This window comes from Pollicipes pollicipes, unplaced genomic scaffold, assembly GCF_011947565.3.
Source record: "Pollicipes pollicipes isolate AB1234 unplaced genomic scaffold, Ppol_2.1 Scaffold_7261;HRSCAF=8764_pilon_pilon_pilon, whole genome shotgun sequence".
Classification (NCBI taxonomy): domain Eukaryota; kingdom Metazoa; phylum Arthropoda; class Thecostraca; order Pollicipedomorpha; family Pollicipedidae; genus Pollicipes; species Pollicipes pollicipes.
The window spans coordinates 33,270,373-33,295,782 of record NW_023597054.1 but is presented as its reverse complement, the minus strand read 5'-3'; the positions used below and the strand labels follow the sequence as shown (position 1 = coordinate 33,295,782).

Genomic DNA, 25,410 nt, shown 5'->3' with positions numbered 1-25,410 from the left:
TCGTGCACGGCCTACTTGCCGGCCGTATGATCCGGACTGCTACCCCCTCCGCCGGCAGCCTGCGAGTGTGTGTGCCAGTCGGACCGGCGCGTGATGCGCTCGGCCGCGTCTTTCCTGGCGCAGTTCGCCGCCAAGGCCGCCGACAGCCAGCTGTTCGCCTCCACTCTGGACCAGGGCGGCGGCCGGCTCGTCTCTAACCTGCTGCGAGCGATCGGTGAGTGACCGTCGTCGGCCCGCCACCGGTCCCGGCCGTGTGGTGTCATCGATGTCACACCGGTCGACACCCGCTCTGGGCCCTGGTGCGTCATCTGCTCTGGCCCTCGTGTGTTGCATGCTGTGGACCCTCGTGTATCATCTGCTCTGGCCCTCGTGCGTCGCCTCATGTGGACCCTCGTGTGTCATCTGCTCTGGCCCTCGTGTGTCATCTGCTCTGGCCCTCGTGTGTCATCTGCTCTGGCCTTCGTGTGTCATCTGCTCTGGCCCTCGTGTGTCGCCTGCTGTGGACCCTCGTGTGTCACTTGCTCTGGGCCCCCGTGCGTCACCTGCTTTGGGCCCTCGTGTGGCGTCTGCTGTGGGCCGTCGCGTATCGCCCGTCATTGGTACGTTCCTGGGTTGGGTGTTTCCTCGGGTCATGAGGTGATGCCACGTGAGTGTGGAACTGGCGCCATAGCCGGTATCGCGTCGTAATCAGCAATGCACGTCGTAATCTGCAGTGACGGTATTTTGGGGCGTAACGGAACCGTCTCGGGCCGGAGGTGAACGTTTTACTGCCCAGAGGGAAAGTGAAAAGGTCGCGTCTTGTTGCCCACAGATTGAAGGGCTGTTTGCTCCTAACGATTGCGACCTAAAACGGCATCTTCCGCGTAGCTTCAATATTTGTGAATAATCTGTTAAGAGGTAAAGCAATGTTTGTATGTGCTGTGCTCATCTCGTAAAAAAACATCGACCAATGGAGCTTTCGTCACCGGATGCCATCATTGAGATCCTGGTGCGGTGGGGCAGGCTGGCTAACGCACGGGGACCGTGATGTACCACATTATGCGGAACTCATCAACGCGTGACGCTGCTCAGTGTACCTCGGTTCATCCTTCTGGATGGGGATGGCTGCGGCGCCTGAGGCATTCATTATTCGGCATGTGCAGCGTACAGCGAGACGCACGGCAGTGTAGCATTCCCTGCGGTCCCGTCGTTTGTGAGAGCAGGTAAAGCATGCGTACCTCAGTCATGTCCTCATGCGGACTACTAGCGCCTATCCGCGGTCGGACCTCCTCTCCAGCGGGTCTTCTTCTTCCCCTCTCCAACCCCCATCCTTTGACTGCAGTAGTAACAGACTACTACAATCAAAGACTACTACAGCCCTCCGTCGTAATCGAACAGACGTCAAAACTGAAACGTCAAACATGTATCATGTATGCCGCCTGTAGTGATAGCGCGTGGCTCCGCTGCCCAAGTGTGTGCCGTGTGTCACCTCCCGCGCCCGCCTGTGCCGCGCGTGCCCCGTGCCGTGCCTGACTGTGGCACCGGGCCAGTGTACTCCCCTCAGGCGGCGCGGTGTGTCACCTCCCGCGTCCACCTGTGCCTTGCGTGCTCCGTGCCGTGCCTGACCGCCGCCCGGCCGGTGTACTCCCCTCAGGCGGTGCGGTGCCGCGGGACTGCGTGGACCACACGGCCGACGTACTACTGGCGCTGAACCGAGCCAACGCCGGCCAGCTCAGCCGGTGGCTGGCCGCCATCTTGGCCCAGGACGCCTTCCCCAGCCGGAGAGTCACCTCAAGCGACAAGAAGGCCTTTATTAAACACGTGCTCCAGTTAGTACTCGGCGCGCCGCGTACGCGCTTGGCGGGGTCACAGCGTCGGCGCCGAACTGGTGCCCGTGATCAGGGCAATGTTTTGTCTCCTGGCATTTTTGCGGACAAGTTAAACTTGGCTGGAATTCCGGTCAGAACCACCGCTCGGGCTGAGGGTGGCGCTGGTTACGCCACTATCGCCACTCTCAGCACTGGCTACGCCACTACCGCCACTCAGCACTGGCTATGTTCCTTGTGAATAATTTCGCCACCGGTCTTGGAGGAGTCTTGTTGCCTGCCTGGTTGTTCTATCTTCTACGACACCTTATGGATTTATTGATGGCTTGAACAAGTCAGCTTGAAAGCATTCGCCCGAAGTCTTCTATCTTTGATCAGAAACCTGAGAAATCTTTGAAATCTTCATTACATGAACGCTGGCTTTCTGCGTTATTTCTTGCTCTGTTGAGTTGTTTATGACTGGAGCCAAAACATACCAATGCCATCTGTTCATCTCGTGTTGTGTTGTGTTATTGACAACCGGAAACCGAAGGCCGAGTTTAACGGCGAATCCCCTGCCTCCAGAAACCGCAACAACAAGACGTTCCTGCGCAGCAAGATAGCCGTGTTCAGTCAGCAGTGCCGCGGTCTGCACGGCACCGAGTACGCGGCGGCTACACTCAACACGGCCGGCTGAGCGTCGCGTCCGAGCCGGCCATCAGCTGCGCACGGCCGCCGCTGCCGCCCGCTGCCGGCCTGCGGCCGGGCCGGTCCCGTGCGCCGGCCCGGTCCCGTGCGCCGGCCGCTGCTCCTATTGGGTGGCCTCGCCCCCGGACGGTCCGGCTGGTGACCGGCTCGAGGCACCGAGCGCTGCGTGCGGCCACCGGGACCAGCCGGAGGGCAGGCGCACCACTAGCTTTAGCAGCAGCTGACATCGGAGGCACGCGTTCTCTCACCAGATCCGTGGCGGCGAATCTCGAACGTGTCACTCCGTCACCGGGGGAGGGACGGGGGGGGGGGGGGGGGCACCAGGCTGTCCGGACAGTGCCGGTGCGGTGCCGCGTGACCAGGGCGCCGGCCCACTCGGTCGGGGCCCCCCTGCCGTGGTCGGTGCCAGTGTCGATGCGCCGTGCGGCGCGCCCGGCTGCTGGTGAGTCGGTGCGCTAGCCGGCACGGCTGGCCGGGCGGCTCGGCGTCCAGCCTGCCAGCCTGCTGACCCCAGCCCAGGCTAGCCGCTGACGCTCTGTGATATTATTTACCCCGGCCAGATCACGCTGCGCCGGACGCCGCTCTTCAGCGCCGGGCCACGCATCGCTTTATTTGGCGGAGACGTGTTCAGTAATGTGTCGAATACACCGATGTCTTATTGTTTTGTCTGATTCGCTGCGAGGATGCCGGCGCAGTGGACTGGAGTCAGCCCGGATCAGTGTGCCAGCTGGGAATCCAGTTCGGTGCCCAACGGGCTGGCGTTCTATACTGTGCTGTGCAGTGAAATCAGCCAACGAGCTGGGTACCAACCGCGCTTATTCTGCTGTATCCATGAAGGTGTGCAGCACAACGGTGGTGGCAAGGTCGGCATTGCAAATATTGAGCCAGGGGAAAGCAATGGATCTTAGTGCATGTTTTGACTAGACACGACTTTCACTCTCATTTCTCCCCACAAGAGTAGCACGTCACGTGAAATGGAGGTACTTCGCCTTCATTTTACTGCCTGACAGATAACCAGCATTGCCTGATATGACAGCTAACCCTGCTCATTCTTGGCGAAATATCAAGGATTTTTGTACGTTTCAATAACCTTGCAGACATCAGACCTATATATATATATATATATATATATATATATATATATATATATATATATATAGTAGTAAACATGGGAACCCATCCTACCGAGCGCAGCCTTACAAAGCCAGACATGCTACGCGTGCGCAGACATGCAGCCCACTCATTTTCTCCGTGTCATGTTGAGTCCTGTGATTCTGAGGCTAAGTGTCTCGGAACAGCAGGCAAAATAAGCTCAAGTTGACTGCTAAGTACCACCAAAACCAAGCGCGTACTTCATTTCTAGCTTGTTTATCTCTAGCAGGCTGGGCGATGTAATCAGCTGATGGCTAATAACTAATGCAGAATTTTTTGTTGTTAGTAAGGAGTACAAAACATCTTAGCATTCAAAACGTGTTAAAAACGGGTTCCACAAGCATGACAAGTGTCACACTCAATATCCCAGGGAAATAACACGACGTCAGCGACACGTAAAATTATGTTCGACAATTGCGCGCAAAAAATCATCGGCGTATATCCGACTGCTGCTCTAAGTCTAAGCACCAAAGTCATTACAGACGGAACCTGTGCGATCGTGGATGCCGCGTTGGGCCAACAAAAAGGCCTCGATCAACAAAAATAGGAACGGCCCTCAGAGCAAGCGAAAAGAACCCAAGGTCAACGTGGAAGAACCTAAACGATCGGTAATGCCCAGCAGGCTGACATTAAGGTCCCGGCCAGTGCACGGGACCCTCTGAGCAAAGGTGAATTACCCAAGGCCACACCCGAAACTAATATGAAGGCCCCTGGGCATTTGAGTACCCTAGCGTATGGGCCCCCGGAAGAAGCGTATAGAGCTTTTCGGGCGACTGGGAAGAATACGTGGATGGCCCCTGGTCGATCCATGGTGCCTAGGCATGGAAGCAGATAGTGTCCTAACAGCAGTGCCGGGATCACCTTCGAGAAAATGTTCAATGATCAATCAAGTGATCAAGAGATCAATGACAGCTTAGAAGGCTCCTTTGACTCGCTGATCAGTCTCATTGGAAGATTTGGTGCTGATCAGTCTCAGAGGTTCGGAGCGTGGGTTTGTCTGCAAATTAATTCCAGGCGGTTTTGGACGTTTTTAGTGGCCTTCGACCTGACCCCAGGTTGCCATCTTCTGAAAAGGGACAGATTATCGACTATGGTATATCGTTTGGTACAGGCATGGTGGCGATCAGTTCCATGGGCACGGAGCATGGGGTTCTCTGCAACCTATTTTGGTGGTTTCGGCCGTTTTTTGGTGACGTTTGACCTGACTCAGGGTCACCATGCTCTGAACAGGATAGGATATCGATTATGACGCATCGATTGTTAAGGTCTCATACCGATCGGTGCCATGGGCGTGGAGCATGGGGCTGTCGGCAAACTTATTTTTCCGCTTTTTGAATTTTTGTGACCTTTGATGTGACCCAAGGTCATCATATTCCAGAGAGGACAGGTTATCGATCAAGCGGCATCGAATGGTGAAGGTTTCATGTCAATCCGTGCCATAGTCTCGGAGCATGGGGCTGTCAATAAGCTTGGTTGGCAGTTTAGTTCCTTCCCTAACTTGGTGGCTTTGCAGCACATTTTTGCTATGAGTGGCATCTGTGGTGCTTTTATATCTGCCGGTATAGATGCACATTGGTCCGAAGTCTTGGGCCGTGTTCGATCTGTCGTCAGCACGGTTGTCGGCTGAAATGCGTGACGTTATGCGTGCTGACGGTGGGCGAACTGATGGGAAGTTTTTAACTTTAGTTTCCTTTTTCCCTTTACCTCTTAACTCCCTCAGACCATGCACTAAATTTGGTTTACCGCCGACCATGACACACTGTCTTTAGTCTTACAATAGTGTGTGAAATTGTGGTTCCTGCTCCGGAATTACCATCGTCTATCCCATTCGCAGGTTGAGTGCTTCGTCCTATCCCCATCTCATTTAAATTTCTTCCATTCTCATTTTGAAGTGTTCGCCTCAATTTTTGTACAAAAAATCTATCGACCCTTCATTGCTACTTATACTGGCATGTAGTTCATTATGTTATCAAACTTCTACCTGTAGACAACGGCCGCGTTCGGTCTTTCGTCAGCACGTCTGTCAGCACCAATTACGGTCCAGTATTCTGCGTGCGTCACGTCACGTGACTACAAACTCACGTGATCTGTGACGTCACGCACTTGCTGACGCTGCTGCCAGAATTTTATGTTAGCCCGTCAGCATAGCGAAAACGCGCTTCGCTGACTAGCGGGTAAAAATCGCACCGACAAAGAAGCGGGACTTCGATTCGGTAGCTCTTGCGTTTGCGAGCACCTTAGGTGGGGCTGGCGTGCATATTGCCTTGGGTGGGGGCACTTATCTCTAATTTTGGGAGAAAGCGACATTGGATAGATAAGGGGGAAATTGAAGTGCCATGCGTAACCACGAAAAGATTGGTGACATTAATTGGTGTGGTGTAGTTGCGCTCCCCGAAAACCAATAGTGTTATCGTGTGTGCGACAATAGTGTGAGTTACCGTGTCCGGTGAAATATCGTTAAGTTGTTATCGATAGGCCTTAGCGATAGCAGCAGTGAAGGATCGATAGACCTTTTCCACACAAAAATTGAGTGAACGCTTAAAATGAAAAGAGAAGAAATTAAATGACATGAGAATGGGATTTGACTTTGAAGCCTTTGAAGAGCCAGCCAGAAGTCAAAGAAAAGCCTTTGACTTGCCGATGGGATAGCTGCTGGTAATGCCGGAACAGGAGCCACACTTCCAAACACCACTTTATAGGTGTGCCATAGTCGGTGGTACGCCAGAGTTAGAGCGTGGTCTGAACTGGAGTAGATAAAAGTAAAAGAAAAAAGAAGGTTAAGTTGAAGACTTTCCCATCACCCCGCACACCGAACGCTCCGTCAGCACGTATGCCGTCACACATACCGCCGACAGTCATGCCGACGACAGATCGAACGGGGCCCTGGCAGCGGCGTCAGACGGCGCGCGGTGCCACAAACCACGTGACTTTGCGGTCACGTGACGTAGAGAAAATACTGGGTAGTGACTGGTGCTGATAAACGTGCTGACGATGGATCGATCGCGGTCCGGGATTGCTTTTTGTGCGTGAAACGTTTTCAGCTTTTATTCCTGTGTCGTGTTTTGACAAGGTAAAGTGTAAGTGTGAAACAGTTTATGAGAGTCTGACGTCTGACGTCTGAGAGTGAGGAGCGTACTGTGTGACGGGGAGGTATGTCGCCGAAAGCTCAGCATTGCGCTGAGTCGTGCCCGTTATTGAATCTCAGACCTCTCCGAGACAGATTAGCAGGCCAATTTGCTCTCAGTGTTATTGGCAATGGCAACAGCGATTCTCACAATTATTCAATATTCTGCCATATTAATAAATACGAAATAAATACGTAGTGACGGGATAGCGTCATACCGCCGCTGCATGGTTCTCATATCTTTAAATAGGGCATCATCTGTAAGTCAGTCATCAGTTCCAGCAAGGGGTCCCAAAGGCACCAGATTCAGAGTCAAAATCTGAGGTCAACTTAAAATGCAAAGGACGGAACAACACCTCATTGGCGCTGTATGGAACCGATCTGTACCAATTAGCCGTCATTACAAAGCCCGTTGTTGATTTCTGTCAGGAATACCAAAACGTTTAACTTCAGAGACCATTGTGGTGGACAAAAGCTTAAAGAGCATATTATTAAGGTCAAAATACAAGGAAGCGTCGGACTGCCGCCGTATGGAAGTTATCTGAACTCATTAGACGCCATAAGAAAGCCCATTGTCGGTTCCAACCTAGCCTCTCCTAACGTAAAACGTTAAGGCCGATTATGATGGTAAAGCCCCTTTCGTGGTCAGCGGGCAGGTCAGCACTGCACTGCCGTTGTATGGGACCGAGGTTGATATCTTCATGGTTGATGATGCTGGCGATGTTGGTTGGTGCTTTATTGTCAAATTTGCATTCCTGCCCTGGCTGGAATGAATGCGTATCTCTCAGATGTACCCTTCTAATCACTATCGGCACTACATAGCGGTAATGCGGGGCTAGCCCATTTTGACCTTGGATCTTCATTTTTCGTGTGTTGGTTTCGGAAGCCTCGCTTGGAATCGACAACGGGTTTACTAATGAAAGCCTGATGGGTAAATATCGGTCCCATATAGAAGCACTGCGGTGCTACCTCGTTATCTGACCCTTAAGTTGGTTTTGGATTTTACTTTAAGTAGTGTTTTTGGACCCCTGGCTGGAATTGACAGCGGAATTTTTAATGACGCCTCATTTCTACAGATCGGTCCCATCCAGCTGCAGTGCGGCGCTACTGCCTTCCTTTGACCTTGAATTTGGCCCCGGACTTAGACTTTAAACATTCAAAACACCAACACCTACAGACATTACAATAGATATCATCAAAACAAGACATCAGAACCATACAGCGGCGGTACTGTACTAGCCGTTCTTAAACCTTGAATGCAAGTTTTCATATTAGCATCCATTTGCGCGTTTTTGCCTGCCAGGACTGGAATGGATACGTGTCTCCCAAATGACACCCTAGTTATCTTTTGTCAGCCATATACAGCGTGAGACCTTGACAACCCGCTTGTTGAGCTTTTTACCACAGTCGGCCTTGAACATTGATGTTTTGTTGTCCCGGGCTGGAAAAGACAGCGGACTTTCTGATAGTGCCTGATGGCACAGATTGGTTTTATACACCAGCAGTGCGGTGTTTCCCCGTCATTTGACCTTTAATTTGACCCTGGATTCTGGATCAGTTATCAATGTTGCTACAAGAATTGGTTATTTGACGTCTGGAAGCCAAGTTGTTTGATGTAAAGCAAACCTGATCGCGTTTTTAATACCAGCGGGTTGTGTTTGATTCAAAAATTAATTTTAAGCAAATTCGGTCCTTTAGGCTGAATCCGGACACAAAAGCGTCCGTAGCTTAACCGACGTTTTCTCACGTATTTATGAAAAGTGCAAACCTTTACAGCGGAGCAGGCGCATGCCTCGCTTATACGGTGAGCAACTTAATACGAATGGAAGAGCCTTCTGCCTTGGCGCATTGGTACAACCCTGAAACATTTCCACACGAATCGTATATTCTCACCTACCAGAAGCACCCAGATCTGGCAGGTGATCCTACCATGTGAAGTCAGGACGCCTCCAAGTGAAAGCTCAGTCTGTACCAGCTATATTGTTACGCGCATAGCCCAGCGTTGTGCACACCTGAAACATACCTCTGTGGCTGAGCACTTACCCATCTGTAATATTCTACCCATCCTACCTACTTGCCCAGGAAGCTGCCTCTCTCAGAGATGGCAGCGTGCGGCCGGCTGCAGCACGGGATGCTGCTGCCCTGAAGCGCTACGACCACTGCCCGGAGCCGCTCCACGAGTCAACGGCTGCAGCACCGGACGCCGCTGCCTCGGCGGCGCGCTACGACCACTGCCCGGAGCCCTCCACGAGTCAACGACCTCTGGCCCGCGCGGTCCGGAGCACCACAGTGCAGACCGTGCCGCCGAGGCAAGATGAGCTGAGGTCATGCAGCGGCGGCCGTTTGGCTGAGGTGAGCTCGTGTCAGCCGCGGCTCACTGCGTTCCCGGCCAAGAATGGGGGGGGGGGGGGGTAGTTCGACATGGCCCTAATCTTGTGACTGTTGGCAGCTGAGGTGAGCAAATTGGGTATGCGCTGCTTTTATCGTAGTGAGACTTTGGACATTCGTCGGTTTCGATAGGGCCAATGCTATTACTCGTTAGAAAAGACTGTTTTTCAGACCATTTGTCAAAACATTTCCGGTTAAATTAAAGCGATACATAATTTAATGGTCACACGCATGAAAACCGGCCAGCTACGGTTTGTTCATAACACTAGAAATTCTTGCTGACTAGAAATAGCACTGTATTCATATATGGTATTCATTGTACTAGAAATGGAAGTGAGCGGACAGGTCGGGCAGCGAGAGGCCGGCGTTCTGCCATGATGTGGACTGGCACTGCTTACTCCGGGCCTCGGAGGATGATCACCGTGGGCGCCGATTTAAGCCTCCCGTCTTGCTCGTGAAGTGGGATTCACGCAAGGAACGATGCTGAGCCACAGTATCCTATTACTACCTCACTCCATGTTGCTCTGTGATTGCTGATGCTGCTGCAGCAACAGCATTCTGGCAGGGGCGCATCTAGAGCCTTGGTAAGAGGATGGTGCAGGGTTGATGAAGGGAGCCCTGATGGTGAAAGGGTCTCCCCACAATGAAGATATTTAGCTCATTTGGTTTCGAACTGACACGATTTGCATCGTTTCATGTTCATTTTCGACTTCATCATCTGGAACAGAAGTCAGAAAGCTAAAGAAAAGGAAATGGTTTGCGTTTTGAATTTAACAAACCTGAAGGAAATGATTGCTAACTGAATGCGTGGAATAAACCTCTGGCGATATTATTTGGGATGATCAGGTGAACTCTCCGTATATATTAGGAACATGCGCGCTTTCAACACAAGAAGCAAAATATCGGCATTGCAGTCTCCCTGGGCAGCGCGGCGTCAGGACCGCAGTTAACACCAGGCGGCGGCCAGCGGCGGCCGAAAATGATGAGTATCTTGCAGAAGTACATTTCGACGCCTTTTGACATTTACTCGTGCATGCTGGTGGATGTTTCACCTACGGGATTTTTAGACTGACTCAGATTGATAACAGCAACGAAATAGCATTTACCACACTGCGAACTGGTGATGGAATCTGGTGGTGGAACTGAAAGAGTAAAGGCAAAATAGCTTTTTCTGTGCTGCTTGAGTTGTCGATGCGTCCAGGGGATAAATGCAAAGACAAAGCTGAAAGACACAGCTAGGTCCAATCTTCGAACAGCGCGAAGTGATTTTGAAAGCCTTTTGGAAGCATTATTTCACGACGGTTGTTCTCGGACACCCGGCGCCAGCCACCTGGTGTTAACTGCAGCGGCCAACAACGTTCCGTTTAACTCCTTAACACCAGAAAATTGCCAGCCGATTTCAACCCTAGAAACATAAAAATATTCCAAAGCGCAAGAAGTAGCGTGCGTCAAAAACACCTGTCCTCTCAAGGTCATCCCTCAAGGTCAAACACGTGCTCAAAGGGCGGGGAACTCAACATCACGAAAAGATCACTGCCAACATTGAACTTGTCAAGACCAGAATATTCACCACAGAAAAAACTAGCGTCCGTCAACAAGTCCTGAGGTCTCAAGGTAATCTTCCAAGGTGATATTCAGGCTCAAAGTACGGGGAACTCCATGCTACGAAAAAGTTACCAGCCGATTTTAGACTTCCAAACATCAAAATATTTACAGTCTCAAGCGTTAGAGTCCGTCAAAAAATCCTAACCTCTTCAGGTCACCCTTCAAGGTCAAACGCGGACTCAAAGGACGGGGAACTCCACGTTACCAAAAAATTACCGACCGATTTTAAACTTGTAATAATCAGAATATACATCACAGATAAAACCAGCGCTCGTCAAAAATTCCTGACCTCTCAAAGTCATCCCTTAAGGTCAAAGTCAGGCTCAAAGGACGGGGAACTTGAAGTCACCAAACAATTACCGGCCGATTTTAAACTTGTTAGCGACAGAATATTCATCAAAGAAAAGACTTTCATTTGTCAAAAAGTCTCTGCCTCTCAAGGTCATCCTTTATGGTGAGATTCAGGCTCAAAGGAAGCGGAACCTCATATCCCCCAAAAAATCACCGGCTGATTTTAAACATACAAATGTCAAAATATTTACAAGCGCAAGACCTTGGGTACGTCAAGAGGCCACCTTTTCAGGGACCCGATCAATACAAATCTCGGGCTTCGGCGTTGTTCCTGCTCGGGCAATGGGCCCCTAGGGCACACACTGAGCCAGCTGTTCGGTGCTGGTAGCCGCTGGCTGAAATAGGGGCCTTTAGTGTTCTAGGGGGCTTTCAATAGGTGTAAGAGGCCCTCTGGCCTGGCTGTCATTTTGGGTCACGGCCCTACGGGCTGGGAGCCTTAATGCGATTTACAGCCGGCTATTCAAGCCCTTCAAACTTCCAATCGGGCCCTTGACTATCGGTCCTAAAGGGGCCCATTGGGCTCGTCTTCGGGCCTTTCGAATACTGCCTACGGCCGACTCGGGCCCCTTACCAACTCGAAACTCGTTTTCAGCACTGTGGGGTCCTGCCGTCCCAGGAGCTCCTCAGTGACACACAGGCCCCGACCAATGTAAATTGCGGGCCCCAGCCTTGTCCCCATTTGGAAAATAGCCCCTTAGGCCAAGACCGACTGCTCGGTTTTGGTGGTGCCTGACCGACGTGCAGGCTCTCATTAGCCCAGAGACCCCCAATCAGCGCAAAGGTCCCTATGACGGGATTTGAGGACCAGATCCGCATAACCTGGACCCCTGATGAGATCTTCGACAAACCGTTTGGGCCTTTGGAGCCCTCAAATCAGGCCTTTAGCCGCTAGTCCAGAATAGCTTAAAGGAGCCCTCGGGGCTGAGAGGATAAGGAGGGGGGGGGGGGGGGCGTGCCTCTGCCCCCCCCCCCCCGCTGGTGCCATTGGTGGCTGGTGAGAGAGATACAAAAAAAGAAAATTAAGTGAATCAGTCTGGCGCTTTGTGGGTATCAGCCCCACAGCTTACCTCTGCCACCGCTCACTTTAGATGTGTTTAGATAAATCGAAAACCATGAATGTTTGAGGCCTGTGTGAGAAAGTTCCACTGGATGACATGTTCATGCGAACATAGGTGAGACATGGAAAGCATGAGCTGGGTGAAGTATCTGCCAGGCACACAACTGCATCGTTTCAGCAGCCGGAGAGTGAGGCTTGCTCGGGATCCGTCTTCCGTGCGCCAGCCTGGACTCCCGACGCTGCTCTCCGCCCGGAGCAGCTCCGCGATGGCCGCACGCCTAGCCCAGTCTGGTACGGACGCTGCCCTGCGACACGGTCTACGTTTCTATTCCTTCCGTCGTCAACATAATTCACTTATGTGAAATACACTAAATCAAGAGCACACAATGTTATACAGTTAAGTAACAGATAACATATCTTAAAGACTAGTGAAAATACTGCAGAGTTAAACATGTTTGCTTTAGTACACCCTAAAAATCCCAAACACGTCATGAAAATTATCTGTGCTCAAATTTCTTGACAAAAGGTATCCACATCTGGCAGACTGCAGAATAGGTCTCTATGCGGATCCTGGATACGCACGCATGGTACAATGAACAGAGGTCTGGTGTTTCGGTCGATTGAGATGATGCATGCTGAGATGATGATAATGCACCTTTGAAATTTCCGTTAAGTAAGCGTCGTATTCGTGTTCGAATTCAGCGAGTTAAGATTTCCAACAGCGCGCTACTCAGGCCCAACCCTCTGAATTACTCTTCGAGTCTGCAAACCTCTTTTTTAAGCCACTTAGTTTGGCCTCGACAGGTCAATGAAAGGTAAAATTTCGTGACCGTGGTATTTCTTTGTTTATTTAGGCAAACAAGCAGAACGGGTACCACATTGATCCTCGTGATGACCATCATGATGTCCACTTTCGTAACACTCACAGAAGCTCACTTTTCAGGTCAAAGTTCAAGGTCACATAGGGGGATACCCTGACATTTGTTTCATTCATGAGGAGACTGCATTAAAAACAGAGTCGTATTGAAGCTCATGATGTTCTCTTTCGTAACATCTGAAAGCCAGCTTTCAAGGTCAAGGGTCAGGGTACAAGAGAAAAACAACAAAAAGGTTTCAAAGAAATGTTCGTGGTGTCCGCTTGCGTCACACCTGCAAAAGCTAACGCAAGGGTAAAAGTCAAGGTCACACAAAACCTGGTGTGTTGAAATGTATTTGTTAACCAAAGAAAAAAACAGATGACTATCATAATGGTGTATGTTCGTGGCGTACATTCCTGCCACCAGGAAAAAATCAGGGTCAACAGGCAAGGCCAAACAAAGGCGGTATCTTGGCATTCATCCGATTTCTCAAGAAACACAACGAAACGGGCATAACATTAAAGATCGTGGTGACTGCTTTCGTCAAGTTGGAGAAATCAACTTTCAAAGTCAAAGACCAAGGCCATAAAAACACGATACTTTGGTATGTGTTTGTTTATTCAAGAAATACAGCAAACTTGGTATCTAAGTGGCGGTCGGGATGTTCAATTAAGTCACATTAAGGAAAACGAACTCTCAAGGTCAAAGGTCAAGATCGCGCAAAACGTGGTATTCTGACTTTCATCTATTGGCTAAATTAATGCAGCAAGAGGGTGTTATATTGATGCCTGAGGTGTCGGATTTCAAAATAACTGAAAAGACCAAGTCTCAAGGTGGAGGTGTGTAGGTCAGAAAACGCGGAACCACCTGCATTGATTTGTTAACTTAAAAATGGAACAAAATGGGTGCCGTAGTATGCTTCTGATATCTACTGTCGCTAAATTTGTTATCTCTTGAATGCTATAACATAAAACGCTAAGGGGAAAGGTGCAGAGGATGGGTACTGAGCTGCTGCCGCAATGTTTTTTGAGGGGAATATAAATAAGAATAATTTGTTTTTTCTCATATTGCATTCTACCTATGATAAGCTGAAAAACTGTCTCTGAGATCATGTTGTCAAAAATGAGCTAACTCGTTTCGCTTACACGTTAATTGAAGTTTCAATGGTTCGCTTTGAATTGTTTGTTTTGTGTCCGTTGAGGTATATGTTCATGCCGACATCATGCCAATGCGACCTTTGACATTGGGATTCATTTTTCCAAAGGGTGACGAAATTTGACGTGGTGAGCACGCATGTGACACTAGTTTTATGAATTTCTAAAGTAAACGAATAGATGCCAGGCTGCTGCGTTTTGTGTGACCCAGGCCTTTGACGTTGATGCTTTGGTTTTCATGTGTGACAAATGTGGACACCACGAGAATCACTAAGGTGCCCATTTTGTTGCATTTCTTAAGTAAACGAAAACACGCAGGAAACTGCGTTTGTGGGACCTCAACCTTCGACCTTCAGAGTGAGGTTTTCCAGCGGTGGCGAAAGCAGACATACCCATTAATGAGACAGACTTCTATATTTATTTGATAAACAAATAAATACCAGTGTACCTCGTTTTATAAAACCTTGACGTTTACCCTTGAGAGTCAGTGTTCTCAGACATGATGGAAGTGGGCATTCTGGACGCGGCACCACCTGTATGCGGCACTACAACCATAAGCGACACCACCTCCGCAGGCGTCCCTATCGGCATGTTAGTCGATATCACTGCAAATGCGTCCGCCCCGGCTCGCCAGACGGAACGTACCTCGTGCAGTGTACGGTTTCATTACCCACTGATCTTGTGAACTCCACAAGCTATACCTGTAATAATCCCACCAGCAGTAGTTAGTGTCCTAAACACAACAATCCTGGGCACCAATAAAACACACAATTTGTGTTAGTTATCTAATAAATAGATAAGTGCAATGGTGCCGTGTTTTTATGGCCTTGCAATGTGAACTTCAGATCTAAGTTTTCCAAGTATGACTAAATTGGACTTTACAGGCACTAACAAAATACCTATTTTGTAGTATTTTTCTACCTAAATGATGAAATACCAAAGGATTGCGTTTTATGTAACCCTCACCTTTTGACCTTGATTTTGTTTTTTCAAGCATGAAAAAGTAAACATCACGAGCAAGAATAAAACATGGCTTGTTGTATTTCTTCGGTGAACAATGAATGTCAGGGTGCCGTGTTCCTTGTGACCCTGACCTTTGACCTTGATATTTCCTCTTTACGTGTGTGTCGAAACTGAGCCTCACGAACATAACTAAGGTACGAAGAGTACCGCGCTTTGCCCCGTTCGATCTGCCGTCAGCACAACTGTCAGCTGGAATGCGTGACGTCATGCGTGCTGACAAAACGTTTGATATGCGGAGTGACGAGAAGCTTTTTTAACTTTACTTTTCCTTTTTTCTTTACCTTTTGACTGCATCAGAACACACACCACCGCCGACCATGACACGCTACCTGTAAAGTGGTGTCGGGAAGTGTGGCTCCTGCTCCGGTGTTGCTATCATCTATCCCATCCATAAGTTGAGTGCTTCTTCCTATTCCCAATTGATTTCACTTCCTTCTCTTCTCATTTAAAGTGCTCACCTATAACGCCATTACTTTAATGGGAACGTTATTACACACCACACCAATCAATCACTCACCTTTTTATGTCTACTCTTGGCAGTTTAATTCTCTTCTTATTTGTCATTAGTTGCATTTCCCCAAAGTTAGAGACAGGTGCTCCCACCTGAACGAACCTTCCCGACGGGGCAAGATCTCCCACTTTTTTATGAGTGACTTTTAATCTGGTAGCGTTTTTTCTCCACGCTGACGGGCTGACAAAAAATCCTAGCATCATCGTAAGCCGGCACGTGGCGTCACAGACCTCGTGACTTGTGGTCACGTGATATGACGTGGGAAGAATACTGGGCCGTGATTGGTTCTGGCAAGCGCGCTGACGACAGATTGAACGCAGCCCAACTCTGATCAAGCAGGCGTCCTGATCATCGACATGATACCCGCTCTGAGGTATCTTACCTAGACGAATAAATGCCTGCATATGGCGTTTTGTATGACCTTGACCGTTTGCACTGAGTTAGTTTGTCTAAGTGTGCAAAACCAGACATCACGATCATTACTATGACGCGGGTTTTGCTGCATTTCTTAAAAAAATGAATTCATTCAAGGGTACTGGGTTTTGTGGGACCGTGACGTTTTGCCTTGGGAGTTGGTTGTTTCGAAATGAGACGAAAGTTGACATTCTGAGAATCGATGTGATACCCTTGTAGTGTTGATTAGGAAACGAATAAATACCAGCCATTACTGTATTTTCATTTGCCTGTAGAGGTGAAATTAGGCGACTAAGAGAAAAGATGGTGGCAGATAGGTAAGTCACTGAATATATTCCCCGTGGGGAGAACGTTGTTTGAAATATGAGCGCGATGCCGAATTTCAATACGAATACGACGCTTCTGTGACGAACATGCCGTTGGGAAGGATTTTAGAGTCAAGCTCCGCTAGTAAGGTATGTCATGTTTTCAGGATAATACGGTGATGTACTCTTCGTGTTGCCTGGGTTGATTTATAAACAAATAACAAGCCTGTCATAAGGAAAGGGAAAAAGTAACAGAAGAGATAAGGAAGAAACTGTTTGCCCGGTGGATGTGTGGTTAATCAAACAAGCAGCATGCACTTAACTCGATTGACCCGCCTTGTGTAGGAATCGACCGCCCCAATCAAGATCACGATCTTCACGGATTACGTTGCAACCTGAAGCACAGGCCGAACCAATCGCACGCTTACAAAGTACGCAACCACCACTGCGTTCTTGTCGAACCTGTTAGTACCGTCTTGGAAATGCCGAATAATGAGGTGAAGTCTCTGATTGTCTCCATTGAGTATCTCAAACTTGTGGAATGAGGGTTAGCTCGGTATGCGGCCTTGCGGCGGAGCCCTTAACTTCACAAATATGTTAAAGCTCAATTCTGGCGGTGCCATAATTGGTGTGGGCAAGAGGGCGCTTCAGGGTAATGGTGAACGTTTTACATTTTATATATTACAGTTTGGAGGGTCAGCCCCCGCCGGACGGACTACGCCATCAGTGATCCTTGCACAATCCTAACGTTGGTCCTTACGCGAGGTCTTTGCGCAGTAGCCTGTCAACAGATAAGTTATTTACACACAAACTTTACAGAATGAGCATATACATGGCAACCGAATTCGATGTTACGCGGAAAATCGTTCATAAACGGTGAAAAGGGCTAGGAGCCAAGGAGGAGCCTTCCGGAACGCCTGAGGTAGCTTGTTTCCGACCACCCGTGGAAGCCTCACATTTGACAATAACCATTCTGACGAGGAGGCGACATGTATGATACAAATCAATGTTGCATGTTGCAGATTATCTTGAACGGTAAGAATGTTGCAGCTTGTTGGCCAGGAGCGTATAGTTGACTCTATGTAGGATAAACACTTAAAGTGGGTTTCAATGACCTGTGTGGCCTAACAAAACCAAGCCTATAACACGACGGCATTCTCACTGGTAGAGCTCTCCTACCTTCCTCAGCGATGCAAACGAAGAGTAAAGGGGACGACGACGCGATTGTAACGGTCGGGACTGATTTGTCCCGGTTACGACGCTGTGGCAACACGGTCTGCTTGCGCGTCACTCTCGTGATCGCCACGCCCGTTACAATCGCTGCATCAGGCGGTGTTTCCACCCAACGCCCCGCACGCCGCCTGCCCGGACAGAGCCTGCCTGTTTGCCACCCTGGGCGGGGCGTCCTGGATTGCTCCGGCACCGTGTCTCCGTCTGTGCTTCCCGTGGGCTGCGGCGTCTTGAAGAGCTCTGGCACCGTGTCTCCGTCTGTGTTCCCAGTGGGCTGCGGCGTCCTGTATAGCTCTGGCACCATGCTTCCGTCTGTGTTCCCAGTGGGCTGCGGCGCCCTGGATAGCTCTGGCACCATGCCTCCGTCTGTGTTCCCAGTGGGCTGCGGCGTCCTGTATAGCTCTGGCACCGTGTCTCCGTCTGTGTTCCCAGTGGGCTGCGGCGCCCTGGATAGCTCCGGCACCGTGTCTCCGTCTGTATTCCCAGTGGGCTGTGGCGGCGCCGGCCGCTTGGCGCTGCGCTGTGTGGCGGCGGCGCTGACGGCGCTGGCCGCCGGGGCGGTGCTGGCGACGCTGGCCGACCCCCGCCCGGCTTGGACAGCCATCCCTGCCACCCCCGCCGCCAAGTGAGTGATCTGCGCCGCCTTTTGGTGGCCAGAGACATACTTGTGATGGATTAAATATCATGCTCAAACTCGGTCCTTCGGATTCGTGCTTACTCAGCAGTGTAAGGGAGGGTGACATTGAATGTAGGCGCATCGGTAAACACAGTAACCAGAAAATCAGACGTCAAACCGTATTCGACTTCTGATGACACGCCAAAAGTGGCAGCGGAAGCAGTGACGTAGGCGGTATTTCACAATGGGAGAGCAAAACCATGCTTCTGATATCTGTGCTTTTCACTCAAAACGCTGCAACTGGGATAGCCATTAGAGCGCGTTGCAGGTACGCAATAACTTGTGGAAGGCACACATGAGCGCAAACAAGCGAAATGTGTTGCGTGGCGTATGCTTCATATGTGCATGATACGTTTCCAACCTATCTTTTTATATTTTCACCTCAATTTCGTACTCGCCGACATCTATTTCCAAGCATACTGATGCGTATAAGAAATCGATAAATGGGCACGTGCCCGGTGCCCTTGAGCACCTTGCGCTCTGAGATGCCCGGCGCTCCTCAGAGTGCGTAACGGATACTGACTGGTACGTTCTGTCCGGATTTATCAGGTGGCCGACAGGTCTCTAAGATGCCCAGCGTTCCTCAGAGCGCGGCGCCGATGCTGCTGCCCTCTGTGCGGAAACATCTGGTGGCCGTTATTTCGGAGATGAAAAAAATTGCCTTTTCTGCCACTGACGAAGTTTACAAGCGTTGAAATTGCCACTTAGAGTCAAGTCTTTTAGAAATCGCTGCAATAGAACGCTGAATGCGATACGCCACAAAACAAAGACAAATAAAATTAAATGCGGCATACCCATCAGACCTTTTCGTTGCAGGAGTTCATTTGCACAAAAGCATCATGTCCTTGCCGTCAAACAGTTAATGATGGTTGCGACTAAAGCTACGAAATCATCAGATAAAACCATACTTAACATAACCAGCTTGAAGGTGTGTTGCTTCCTATTCACGTGGAGTAGATCCTGCAGGGATGTACATCCTAATCAGGAATGCACCATGCCATTCTAAGTTATAATTTTCTATCCATTATTTTCACTGATCATGATGTTCAGCGTCCACCCCACAAAACAAATTTTGAGAAAATAATCCCCTGCTCCCAGCCCTGAAAAGGAAGCGCGTGAAATCTGGTGAGAAAACTGTTTTAGGTGCATTTCGGAATCAGCCCCAGTCATTTATTTATTCTTCCTACCCCTCCCCCATATATATATATATATATATATATATATATATATATATATATATATATATATATATATATATATATATATGTATATATATATACATATATATGTATATATAGATAGATAGATAGATAGATAGATAGATAGACATGTATATGTACGTATACATATATATATATATATATATATATATATATATATATATATATATATATATATATATATATATATATATATATATACATATATATATATATATATATATATATATTCTTTGACTCTTGTATTAAGCGTTATTCCTTGGTATTCTCTGTGAGGCTCGTGGAATCAAGGAGGGAGACCGAGGTAGCTGTAGCTCGCCGCTGACCGCGAGGCCGAGGTAGCCGTGACTCGCCGCTGACCGTGAGACCGAGGTAGCCGTTTCTCGCCGCTGGCCGTGAGACCGAGGTAACCGTAGCTCTCCGCTGACCGTGAGACCGAGGTAGCCGTGACTCGCCGCTGACCGTGAGGCCGAGGCAGCTGTGGCTCGCCGCTGACCGTGAGACCGAGGCAGCTGTGGCTCGCCGCTGACCGTGAAACCGAAGCGGTGTTGCTCGCTACTGACCGTGAGACCGAGGTTGCCGTGTCTCGCCGCTGACCGTGAGACCGAGGCAGGGAATCAAATCCGCTGTTCTCCCCTTGCAGTCTTAGTGCCGCCGACGCCAACCTGCTCTTCGAGAAACGCGACTTCGAGATGTTCCGCTTCGTCTTGGCCTGGCTGGAGACGCCGACCTCGTCCTGCCGGGACCTGCGCACTTTCGGCGGCAAGAGGGTCTGCTTCGACGCGCCCATGACCATTGGCCTGCCCGATGGCTGCCTGGTCTACTCGTTCGGCGTCGAGGGAGACTGGAGCTTCGAAGAGGCGATGGTGCGGCTGGGCTGCGAGGTGTACGTATTCGACCCGCTGGCCAAGCAGCCGGTGGAGGCGGCCACGGCCGGTGTGCGGTTCCGAGCGGCAGCGCTCCACGCCAAGAGCGGCATCATGGGCGGCGTGCAGCTGCTCACGCTGGACGACATCCTGCACGCCGGCGGACACGGCGGCATCCCCATCCAGTACCTGAAGATCGACATCGACTACGGCGAGAGTGCCTTCCTACAGCAGCAGCTGACGAATCGGTTCTCCGGAAACTTCGTGCTGGACCAGGTGGAGCAGCTCTGGCTGGAGGTCCACCTGCCGAAGGACGTGACCGGACTGCAGGCGCTGCGCTTAATGGGCTTCCTGGAGCGGGCGTTCACCAGCCTGAGCCGGGTGGGCTTCCACGTGGTGCACACGGCGCCCGACCTGGCCGAGTTCGACCGGCGCTTCACGTTCCCAGGCGTGGGACACGCCACGGCCCTGGTGCACCAGCTGCTGCTCGTGCGGAGCGGTCCCGACACGTGGCCCAGAGGGGACAGGGCGCTGCCCGACAGACTCGCAGTGAGGTACCGGTAGGGCCGGCGTCACTCGTCTGGAGGCTGCAGGCTGACTCTCGGGGACAGTTCGCGTACCAGGCGTGAGTGGCCCGGTGGCGGCTGGTCTCCGTTCAACAACTGTCGATCAGAGCACTGTGTCAGGTGTCACTCCGCCGACGTGTTCGCACGTTTTGTGCTGTGTAGCGTGCTGATGATGCCGCTAACGGTGGGGTTTGAGCTTGCGAGTGCACAGCATTGTTGCGCCTCGGCACACTGCGTTGCGATTTCCTCCCAAGGGGTCTTGCTGCGCTGATGCGTTGCCTCGCCAGTATGCAACTTCTCTCGTTTGAGTTATTTCGGAAATGTTAACTGAAATGATACACACGCTACATACATGTATATGTGTATATATATATATATATATATATATGTATGTATATATATGTATATATATATATATATATATATATATATATATATATATATATATATAGACACCCTCCTGCGCGCTGGCGGACACGGCGACGTCCCCATCCAGTACCAGGAAATCGCCATCGACTACGGCGAGGGTGCGTTCCTACAGCATACACATGCCGTACCTATATACATTTCCTACCATATATATATATATATATATATATATATATATATATATATATATATATATATATATATATATATAGAAATCTGGGTTCGAATCCCGAAGGGTGAATCAAAATATTCTGTTCAATCCGGCGAAGAACGCACCAAGCCGAAGATATTCCAGGCAGTTTCGGTTTCCTAACGCTGGAGTAGGTGTAAATATCGCCCGATGCGATGTCTTTGTCTATTTTCGGCTGGCAGCTAGGCAGGAGACAAACAGTAGTGCTTGATGGTATAACATCTCGGTGGGAGCTGGTAGAGAGCGGGGCTCCACAAGGCTCGGCGTTGGGCCCTTTGCTGCTTGTTGTTTTTGTGAATAACATTGAGAAAGAACTGTAGAGTAGGGTGATAATATTTGCCGACAATTTCAAATTGGTACGGCCGTAAAAATACCGATCAGGTGAACTAAAGTCAGCTCGACTTAAATAAACTAGTGCGTGGGTTTCTCTGTGACAGATGCCATTCAATCGTGATAATTGTAAAGTGATGCATTTGGGTAGTTTTAGCAGTGAGGGCATGGGTTATGAAATTAGAAGCCAGTAGTTAGAACAGATCGAGGGAAAAAGGGCTTAGTCGTTGCAATTTCTAGGGATTTAAATGGTGAACAAATAATGTGGGCTGATAGGAACAGGGCACTTTTGGTGCCGGGACTTATCAACAGGAATGTCCATTACAAGAGTAGGAATTTTGTCAAAAAGTTCCACTTAGCTTATGTCAGGCCGCACTCAGAGTATTGTATACAGGCTGGTCTCCAAGCTTCCAAAAAGATATAGATCGGCTGGAAAGAGTGCAGCGAAAATCAACTAGGATGATAAATTGGATCGGCGAATTAGAATACAAGGATAGGCTTAGGGCCTTGGATTTTATTCAGTGAAATATTGTAGACTTAGAGGGACCTGACAGAGGTATACAAGATTATGAAAGGAATAGACAAAGTAGATTTACATAGAGCACTGAAAATTAGGCCGACACGTAGAGGAAAACAGTTTTATTTAGCAGAAGGTGGGGGCAGAACTATGAAGAGACAGATGCCATTTACTCAAAGAGCAGCGAACCATTGAAATGGATTCACAAATGAAGTTGTAGGAAGCCCCCCCTTAGCAACATTCGAAAACCGTTTGAGCGAGTTCTATCGGTCCAAAGATCTTATTCATCGCTAGATTCATGCAGGTTAGGTGGTAAGATTAGTTGTGTGTGTGTGTGCGAAACCTGATGTACGCCAACCTCGATGGGCCAATGTGACTCTTCGTTGGCCAGATGTCCTCATGTCTTAATGATGCAAATAAACAAAGCCATATACGAAGGTTACACATAATTGCAAGAAAATCACTCAGATATTTGAGGCCTCATCAGGTGCAAAGCAGGCCCATGAAAAGCATGGGCCAAGTCATACACGTGGGTGAAAAAGCATAGAAGATCGACGAGTTCTTTATGGGGTTAGAAGCTAGCAAAACTGAGCCAGGATATCAAAGCCATAGAGTGGCTGGCAGCCTGCAGATAGATGTACATCAATAAGGTATCAACCTTGGGTATTTGGTCACCGGAAACCCGCCTAATCTACCTAATTATCTGCTATGTCGCATGTTTGAATGGTCCAGATAGTTATATGTTCTGTGCCAGGAGTATAGTTTCCTATTTGGTGGGGGGGGGGGGGGGCTTCAGCGTCCCTCCAGTTTTTTTAACTCAAGAATTGTAGTTAAGATTTTTATCTTGCCCCTTCCCCTTCCTATAAAAAAGGTATGGCACCGCCCCGGCTCGAAGACTCAGGCCAACACGGAGTCAGCTGTTGGGTGTCGGTGGTCTCAGCTAGAAATAGAGGCCGGCATTGTTTGCAAAGTTTAGGTCCAAATATTCATGAAGTGCCTAGGAACAAAATCGTCTCAAAGAAACATCATAAATTCTTTTGAAAAATATATGCTGGATGTACCATTTGTTTCGGCACGCTTGAACACTCATGCTGCTGCTAGTCTTGACTTAAATGTAACTTTGCGCGCATGTGAGTACGTCTATAAAACTTGGCGCAGGACGAGGCTAGCTACACTGTGAAGGTTACAACAATACATGATTGATTGATTGACCTGCATCATTTCATGGCCACTACAGGTTTTGCTCTGGCTCAGCCGGTGTATTGTCTGCATCACTCAGCACCTTCTGAAGCCACTGTTGCCGGACTCTGCAGTCATATCTGCCACCGGGGAACCGGGCCGCCTCGTCCCAGCAGGGCTAGGACAGCGCCCCCTCCCCCTCCCCCTAGGCCCAGGTGCCATGCTGTGGTGTAATGCATCCTTTTAATCCTGCGAAGTCCTAGCTAGAAACACCGGGATGTCTACAGAATGGTGGGGAAAAACACACGCCGAATTGCGTGCGAAAAAACCCTGGCAATGAAGAAAACCTGCACGCTAGTAAATGCAGAGGCGAAAGGTGGTAGCACTTCAATGAGTTGAGCTAAGTTTGTGGTGTGCAACAATTTGAGGAGAACTAAAAACCCAGGCTGAGAATCACCTGTAACAGAAGAGTTGAATGGTCCGCATGTGTTTTTGAGCAGCGAATGAGTGGTTGTCGTGCGCGCTGGTACGTGGCGCAGGTGAGGAGGAAGTGTTCGGTGGTGTATGAAACGTGGCCATACGGTACCAGTTGAAAATAAAAGCAGCTTGCGCGGGGGGAGCGTTGGCGTCTGGCGAGCACGCCTGGCCATCCCCAGTTCGCGGTCCGCCTGTCCCGCCCATCCCCGGGACTTCCGCCGTCGGGGCATCCCTTAGACACCCTGTCCTGAGGACAGGCCCCTGCCGATCCCGCTGGATCCCCGGGACTTCGGCCGTCCGGGCATCCCTTTGTCACCCTGTCCTGGGACCTGGCCCCTTCCGGTCCCGCTGGATCCCGAGACTTCGGCCGTCGGGGCATCCCTTTGTCACCCTGTCCTGGGACCTGGCCCCTTCCGGTCACGCTAGATCCCCGGGACTTCGGCGGTCGGGGCATCCCTCTGTCACCCTGTCCTGGGACCTGGCCCCTTCCGATCCCGCTAGATCCCCGGGACTTCGGCCGTCGGGGCATCCCTTTGTCACCCTGTCCTAGGGCCTGGCCCCTTCCGGTCCCGCTAGATCCCCGGGACTTCGGCCGTCGGGGCATCCCTTTGTCACCCTGTCCTAGGGCCTGGCCGCTGCCGATCCCGCTGGATCCCGAGACTTCGGCCGTCGGGGCATCCCTCTGTCACCCTGTCCTGGGACCTGGCCCCCTCCGGTCCCGCTGGATCCCCGGGACTTCGGCCGTCCGGGCATCCCTTTGTCACCCTGTCCTGGGACCTGGCCCCCTCCGGTCCCGCTAGATCCCCGGGACTTCGGCGGTCGGGGCATCCCTTTGTCACCCTGTCCTGGGACCTGGCCCCCTCCGGTCCCGCTAGATCCCCGGGACTTCGGCGGTCGGGGCATCCCTTTGTCACCCTGTCCTGGGACCTGGCCGCTGCCGATCCCGCTGGATCCCGAGACTTCGGCCGTCGGGGCATCCCTTTGTCACCCTGTCCTGGGACCTGGCCCCTTCCGGTCCCGCTAGATCCCCGGGACTTCGGCGGTCGGGGCATCCCTCTGTCACCCTGTCCTGGGACCTGGCCCCTTCCGGTCCCGCTAGATCCCCGGGACTTCGGCCGTCGGGGCATCCCTTTGTCACCCTGTCCTAGGGCCTGGCCCCTTCCGGTCCCGCTAGATCCCCGGGACTTCGGCCGTCGGGGCATCCCTTTGTCACCCTGTCCTAGGGCCTGGCCGCTGCCGATCCCGCTGGATCCCGAGACTTCGGCCGTCGGGGCATCCCTTTGTCACCCTGTCCTGG

The 25,410-nt window shown here is 50.4% G+C and overlaps 1 protein-coding gene across 1 annotated transcript in view; it reads left to right on the top strand.

Moving 5' to 3' along the window:
• Positions 1-2,527, top strand: part of LOC119112988 (importin-13) — a 30,920-nt gene extending 28,393 nt beyond the window's left edge. Inside the window, exons 18-20 of the mRNA XM_037237295.1 lie at positions 59-214; positions 1,634-1,808; positions 2,370-2,527. Coding sequence (XP_037093190.1) covers positions 59-214; positions 1,634-1,808; positions 2,370-2,481 — 443 coding nt within the window. The 3' untranslated portion in view covers positions 2,482-2,527. The remainder of the gene's footprint in view (positions 1-58; positions 215-1,633; positions 1,809-2,369) is intronic.
• The last annotated feature ends 22,883 nt before the right edge of the window (positions 2,528-25,410 follow it).